At 36.5% G+C, this 7796-nt stretch overlaps 1 protein-coding gene across 1 annotated transcript in view; it reads left to right on the top strand.

Moving 5' to 3' along the window:
• ENPEP (glutamyl aminopeptidase) overlaps window positions 1-7003 on the top strand; it is an 83054-nt gene extending 76051 nt beyond the window's left edge. Inside the window, exons 19-20 of the mRNA XM_059377311.1 lie at window positions 4630-4708; window positions 5716-7003. Coding sequence (XP_059233294.1) covers window positions 4630-4708; window positions 5716-5859 — 223 coding nt within the window. The 3' untranslated portion in view covers window positions 5860-7003. The remainder of the gene's footprint in view (window positions 1-4629; window positions 4709-5715) is intronic.
• The last annotated feature ends 793 nt before the right edge of the window (window positions 7004-7796 follow it).

Raw genomic sequence — 7796 nt, forward strand, 5'->3', positions numbered from 1 at the left:
TTTGTTAACAGAATTTAAATGAAAGAAAAAAAGAAATACCCTTGCTAATTGAGTATATAAAAACTGATATCTCATTTTAAATTATAATCCTTTTAGCCAGTAAATATTATATAACATCTATCATGAACCAGGCATTGTGCTTGGGATTGGCGATACAATAGTAGAAACAGACCTGATCTCTGTCCTCATGGAGTTTAAGATCTGGTAATGGAGACCAATACTAATTAAGGAATCACACAAATGCATGTACACTTAAAACTGTAATAACTGCAAACAGAAGACGTTCTAGTCACACTGGAAGAGTGTAAAAGGGAAACTGGCCAAGTCAAGAGCATTTGGACATTAAGGGCTTCCCTAAGGAAGTGATGGTTGAGCTGAATTCTAAAGGAAAAGCAGGAGTTATTTAGGTAAACAGGAGATGAAACATTCCTGGCTGAATACCTTCTATCAGAAAAGAGAAAAGACAAGGGCCAACCTTTGCAAGGTCAGGTTAAGATTTGGGCTGTTGTTATAAGAACAGTGCAAAGTCACTAAAAGATTTTAAGTAAGAAGTGAAATGACTAATTTTATTTTGAAAAGAAAGCTCTGGTGGTAAAGCACAGACCTAGATGGGGGCCAGAGTGAATTTGAGAAAAGCTGTTAGAGAGCTATTGGCACAGTCACAGAAAAAAGATAGTGGTAGATTGGACTCTGGATATAAGAATTAAGATGAAGAGGTAAGAACATTTAGAGCTTGGTGAATTAGAAATAAAAGTGAGGGGACAAGGATAATGCCTAGATTTGTAGAAATGATTAGGAGAAGGAGAACAATGAATTCAGTTTCCTATTTATGATGCCATTGAGTTTCTTTTGAAATGCTGAATTGGAGATTGTTTCAAGGAAATTATAGTCTCAAATGCTACTTAAGGTTTAAGTAAATCCAAGACTGAAAAACGTCCATTAGATTTGCTGGCATAGTAACTCTAGAAAGAGTTTTTCAGTGGAACTATGGTGACAGAACCTAAATTGAAACAATTTAATTAACCAATCAGTGGAGAGGAAATGAAGATACGAAATGTAGATAACTGTCTTGTAAATTTTGACCCTGAATGAAGAGGTGAGATAAAGGAAATTAAGAGATGCCAGATCAAGGAAAAGAATAATTTTTTTTTTCTTTGTGGAAGATAGTTTTGTTTTTGTTTTTGTTTTTAAAGATTTTTATTTATTTATTTATTTGACAGAGATCACAAGTAGGCAAAGAGTCAGGCAGAGAATGAGAGGAGGAAGCAGGCTTCCAGCGGAGCAGAGAGCTCAATGTAAGGCTCAATCCCAGAACCCTGGGATCATGACCTGAGCCAAAGGCAGAGGCTTTAACCCACTGAGCCACCCAGGCGCCCCCATGGAAGATAGTTTTAATATGTTTACTTTATTTTAAAGCTGATGAAAGAGCTAGTGATGAATGAGAGATTTAATATGTAAGACAGAAAAGATTCTTTTTTAAAATAAAATTTTTAAGAAAGTGGGGAGAACAAAGATACAGATGTAGTGAAAAGAAGGGCCATCTGTACCCCAATATTTATAGCAGCAATGGCCACGGTCGCCAAACTATGGAAAGAACCAAGATGCCCTTCAACGGACGAATGGATAAGGAAGATGTGGTCCATATACACTATGGGTATTATGCCTCCATCAGAAAGGACGAATACCCAACTTTTGTAGCAACATGGACGGGACTGGAAGAGATTATGCTGAGTGAAATAAGTCAAGCAGAGAGAGTCAATTATCATATGGTTTCATTTATTTGTGGAGCATAACAAATATCATGGAGGACAAGGGGTGTTAGAGAGGAGAAGGGAGTTGGGGTAAATTGGAAGGGGAGGTGAATCATGAGAGACTATGGACTCTGAAAAACAATCTGAGGGGTTTGAAGTGGCAGGGAGGTGGGAGGTTGGGGTACCAGGTGGTGGATATTATAGAGGGCACAGATTGCATGGAGCACTGGGTGTGGTGAAAAAATAATGAATACTGTTTTTCTGAAAATAAATTAATTAATTAAAAAAAAGGAAGTGGGGAGAAGTTGAAGTCAATGCACAGATGACAGAAGAAAAACAGGTATCTTTGTATGTCTGTAAACTAAAAGATGTAGGAGTTCCTATGTATTTCCTCTGTGAATTAGAAGATAAGGTCATCTTTTTCAGAGAAGGAGGGAAGTAGGAGAATGTCTGGAGGTTTAAGAGAGTGAAAACACTTGAAAAAAGTAATTCAAGGATTAAGAGAATGAACTCTCCAGGGTAATGTAGGAGGACTGTCAACAGGGAGGGTCCATCTAAGATTGATATTCATGAATTTATACTAAAACATTTTGGAAAAAGTTGGGTGACCTCCTTTGACTGATGAGCCACTTGATGCAAACACAGAGGAGATGGGCAGTTGATTTCATCCAAAGCTAGAGTGTTTGCTGCTAGAAACAAGTTATTAAACTGTAAGGGAGTTTAGGGCTTAGGAAAAAATGTTATTGGAAGAGGTAGATCCTGGAATCTAAACTATATAAGGAAAAAAGTGCAAGAAAAGGAAGAGCTGGTGGCCAGGAGAATAGGGCTAGGGATGGTTGATGGGCCAGAAATCCGTATGAAGTCAGAGAATGGTCACAGTGGAAACTGAAAGGTAAATTTTATCACGAAGGGTGCATGAATGAACAATTTTAGAGACAGTGTACTTATTGATGATCACAAGGCATGATCATGGGAATTGACAGTCAAAGCAAAGAGAATATCATTGGGAATGAGAATGTCAAGAAACTAAGAAGCTGAGATGTTATATTTATCATCGATGCGGGCCTTGAAATCACAGCTTGGAGTAGAGAGGAAGACTAGGAGTCAGGTGCTAAAGTGTATCATAAGTTACGTGAGAGGGAATAATTAGAAGGAACAGAGGTTTTTTAAAAGAGTAGAGAAATACTGGTCTGGAATCCACAGTGGGGAGCATGAGCACATCAACTCCATTTCTGACCTGCTTCTATGAAGGATGTGGGAAAATAAATGTTCCCCAAATGAGAAGAAATACTCCCTGTAAAGAGTTCATTCCAGAAGGCTAGTTGGAAGAGATCTCAGAGTCTGTGAGTGGTGAGGACAAGCAGCATACACATTATATTTGGGATAATGACTGATGACATTAAGTAAAGGGAAATTGCTTACATTAGATTGTTAAGACATGAGAGATGAAAGAAATGGTGGATTTCAGTTCAGTGGTGTCTGTGATAAGAGTGAGCACTGGACCTAGTTCACTGAAAATCATGGTTACTTATTAGAACATTTCCTGTTTTTTCCCCCCCACTGGTTCATTTTCTCTTTATGTTTCTTTTGCAAACTGCTGATTCATTTCTTTAATAATTTCACATTGGCATATTTCTCCTTTTTACCAGTTTGTAAGTGTTCTTTGTATAGTGAAAATATTTGCTCTCTTCACAACAAAAGAGTGAATTTTTACTTAATTTTATAAGCTTTTTAGTATAAACATTTAAAAAATACATACCACAAACTTTATTAGCTTTTATCTCCATGACTTCTGCTTTTGTTGTAATTTTTAAATGTAAAATTTCTTCTAATGTTTGTTTACCTCTCCATGTAGTGTTGTGTTTTCTTTTATCCTTCCCTGGCATTCATTCCAGTGGTTCAAAGCTAATACATAATTCTTGTAGTTGTTTTTTTCATACCGTGATTGGTTGCAATGAGATTTTCAATAATCGCAATTATTTGTATTCTGGTCTGCAAGGAAATTTCTGATTCTTGTTCTATAAGAGAGAAAGTATGAGAGGGACAGGAATAGAGTATCATCTCTAAAATCCTATCCTTGCACTTAGCTTCAAGTGTCTTTGCCTGACTAATATGGATCATATTGGGTGATACAGACTAATACAGTATGCAAGTAGCTCATAAAGCTTTTTGAAAGAAGAATAAATAGCTTATGTTCAAATTTCTGTACCTGAGGGAAGATACATGGAGGATTTATCAAGGTAAAGTTGACTAGAGCTGCTTTGCTGTATGGGAAGCACAGAAGTGCAACAGCTTAAAGGACATAATATTTAAAGGACAGCTTAAAGGACATAATTATTTCTCACTCATGCTAGTCTCCCGAAGCGAGAACTCCCAAGTTGTTAAAGGGTTCTGCCCCACGAGGCCTAGGACCTTATCCTGTCGGTGTGGCTAGAACTTGGAGGAAGGGAATAAAAGGCAAGCAATTTTCCTTCACTCAAGCAAGGAAGCAGAGGTTGAATGTGGCATCTATGTTCCTGTTCTTCTGATAAGAACTGAGCCGCCCATCTGCACCTCGCCCTGAGGGAGGTGGAGGAATGTGATCTCTTGTCTGGGTTCTCATGCGTGCAGGATAAAAGAACAGATTGGGAGAATCCAACCAGCAGTCTACCACATCTGGGATGATGGTGTGGCTCTGTCTACAAAAAGGTTGAAAGATGTATTAAGAATTTTTCCTGAATAGAAATTTTAAATCAGATGTGTTTACTTACTGTTTTGCTTACTTTGAAAATTACTATTTTTAAAACCCCACAAATCAAAAGGAAATTTCTACATCCAGAAAAGGATTTAAAATTCTGGGCACTTATATTCCCTCTTCCTTCCTTAAATTTCTCTTCAGATATACACTCAATGACAGAAACCTTGGCAGGATTGTCACGATAGCAGAACCTTTCAACACTGAACTTCAGCTCTGGCAGGTATGAAGTGAAATCCCTCTAAACTTGTCTAGGAAGAACAGAGTTAAACTTTTCTTTTCCTTTTTTTTTTTTTTTTTCAAATGGAAATGGCATTTTCTCTATTCAGATCTCAGAAGACAAGGAGAAAGAAATAAGTTTTATATCTAATTAAATGTAGACCTACTTTTTCTAAACTGAAAACAATTCAAGTAACAAAGTGTAAAAGTTGAGAAAATTGAGGCCGTGAGAGGCTTAGAAGGTTTCATGAGACCTTCTGGCTTACCAAAGTGTGGACCATATGTCTCCTCTTTCCTTGTATGTAACTTGGAATAAGATAGTCAAGATTTGATTCCTTTCAAAATTCATAGTTTTGGAATTTAAAGATGTTTATGTTTCAAATATCTCAGTTCCCAGAGGGAAAAGCATTTATTAGTGTTGGAAAATTGAGGTTGTATGAATTTTCATTATCTGTGTATTATGCATTGGAATGTTAACATTCTTCTGAACAAAATTATTCTTATTTTTGGAAGTGACAGATAATACTATGACTGAGTTTGGGGGAGGATTTTGGAAGGAAGATGAAAGAGAGAACAAAGGTTAACAGCAGTGGTATTATGAGGCCTTAATAAGGGAGCTGAAAGTATATTAAAATGTCCCAGTTCCTGAAGTGAAAGGCTAAGCAAAGCCCACATTCCACACATTGGGTTTTCCAGGAACCATGCACAGAAAATAGAGAAGCAGCGGAAGCACAGAGGGGCATGCAGCCATTAGTGTGCTGCTCTCCTTCCCCAAGATGGCAGAGCCTCTCTGGACCTGACATGCTGCCAATAGTCCAAAAGTCATGGGTAATGATTGCCAATCTGAGAGAAGGGCTCAGTCTAATTGATGCACCAAGACATGTAACTCAGTGTTGTGCAATGATAATGAATTTCCAGGGAAGAAGACGACAAATCCAGCTTGTAAATAAAAGCCTTGAATACTAATTGGGCTGAAAATGACTTTCTTAATCATTTCTCTCTCATTTCTAGATGGAGAGTTTTTTCAAAAAGTATCCAGATGCTGGAGCAGGAGAAAAACCTAGGGAACAAGTGCTGGAAACAGTGAAGAACAATATCGAGTGGTTAAGGCAAAACAGAAACACCATAAGACAATGGTTTTTGGATTTACCTTAAGGATGGTTAATGTGTCCAAATGTCATATTTTAATTTTATGATTCTATTGTTTCTCCTATTACATATATTTTGGCCAAATTTACAAGCACTATGGAGGGAGTCTTATACACAGATATTGCTCTTGCTAAGTAGTGTGTTTCTGTCTTGCAAAGCTTTCAAATTGTTCTTCTTTGTTTATGAAGGAAGATACTAATACAGTAGTTAATGTACTCAGGGATTTCTTCTAAGTGTACTTCATAGGAGATTCTTTGCAAACTGAAGAGAATTTAATAGCCATTTTAATGTCTTTAAATATCATTCTTTATATCTTAAATCTGTGAAAATAGAACAATTTGGTCTTAGCTTTACATTTTTAGTACCAAAGAAACACCACTTAATCTTCTCTCTTGATTGATTTTTAAAGTTTAAATACCAGTACTTGAGGGACCAAAATTACCATCTTAATCTTTATTTTATTATTCAGAATTACACATATCTAATATCATTGTATTCACATGTGTCCTACTCCTTTAAATCCTACCAAAGTAACCCAGGTTTAAATTTTACTCAAGGATTGCATGAATTAGCCAAAGAAAGCCTATTGCCTTCACTCTAAAATCAACAAAAACATTCTCTTCTCCTTTTTAAAATAAATCTGAATGGTTAACCTGAAGAAAATATGTTGTTTTCCAGTGTCACTTTACTCTTGAATAATAATGACTGCTGCATTCCCCAAATAACTTACCATGAGGCAAAAGCAATTCAAGAATCTAGCCTTTTTCATGCTTGGTACTCTGTCGTCCTGCTCCATTCCCTACAAAGCTCCTTCAAATATGCTATGAAATTAGAGGAAAGATAGTGCTTAACTTTGCTCCATGGATTTTAGAGAAAAAAGGCTAAATAATTGGAAACTGGCCAGGAAAGAGAGAAGGCTGATTATTCCATAAAACTAAATGGAATTAGAATTTAGCTTTGATCTAACCTAGCAATCTAAGTGTGAAAATGAGGAAACCCATGTATGTCTCCAGCATGACTCTGCATATCTGAGGATATATCTTCTTATAGATAACTTTTATGTATAAGCCTTTAGATCCTAATCCACACAGAATAGCACTGATCAAATTTATATTTGTGATTTGATTAAAGACATCAATTTTAGAGACTATGGACTCTGAAAAACAATCTGAGGGTTTTGAAGGGGCGGGGGTGGGAGGTTGGGGGAACCAGGTGGTGGGTATTGGAGAGGGCATGGATTGCATGGAGCACTGGATGTGGTGCAAAAACAATGAATACTGTTACGCTGAAAAGAAATAAAAAATTAAAAAAAAAAAAGACATCAATTTTGTAGAAGCCGGTGGCAAGAATAGGTTTACTATGGCACTGGATGCCTAGTAGATCCACAACGTAAGCTGAATAGACAGCAAAGAAGGTAAATGACTACATTTCAGTCAGCTGTATCTAGAAAATCTAAATTTATTTGGACACTTCAGAAGTATAAAATGATTTAAGATTGATTTGATGCTAATTGAAGCACATGGAAACAATCAAAATCTTAGCTTTGACTTTATCTATAGTATATTATGCCTTAATTAAATACTCTCAGGCTCTGTAAACTTTTTTAGTGCTATTTCTTAATTATTGCTTCTCAAACTACACAGCTATATTGACAAATTCAAATACAGGCGGGCGGGAGGGGGGGGGGAGTTGTTGTAGGGGAAGATCTAAAAAAAGAAAAAGAAAAAGAAATTTCCAGTCCAGAACTTTAAAAATGTTATTTTAAATGACTTCAGAAGAAAACACACATTAACACCATAAATCATCAGGAAAGCCCTATTATCCTCATGAGGTTTAACACCCTAACTTCAAATTAATCCCAATCAAAGCCAGCACTTGAAGTCTATGCATTGTTTCAAGTCGACATAAAAGGAGGGGGATGGATTACCCTCCTACTTTATATA

This window comes from Mustela nigripes, chromosome 1, assembly GCF_022355385.1.
Source record: "Mustela nigripes isolate SB6536 chromosome 1, MUSNIG.SB6536, whole genome shotgun sequence".
NCBI lineage: Eukaryota > Metazoa > Chordata > Mammalia > Carnivora > Mustelidae > Mustela > Mustela nigripes.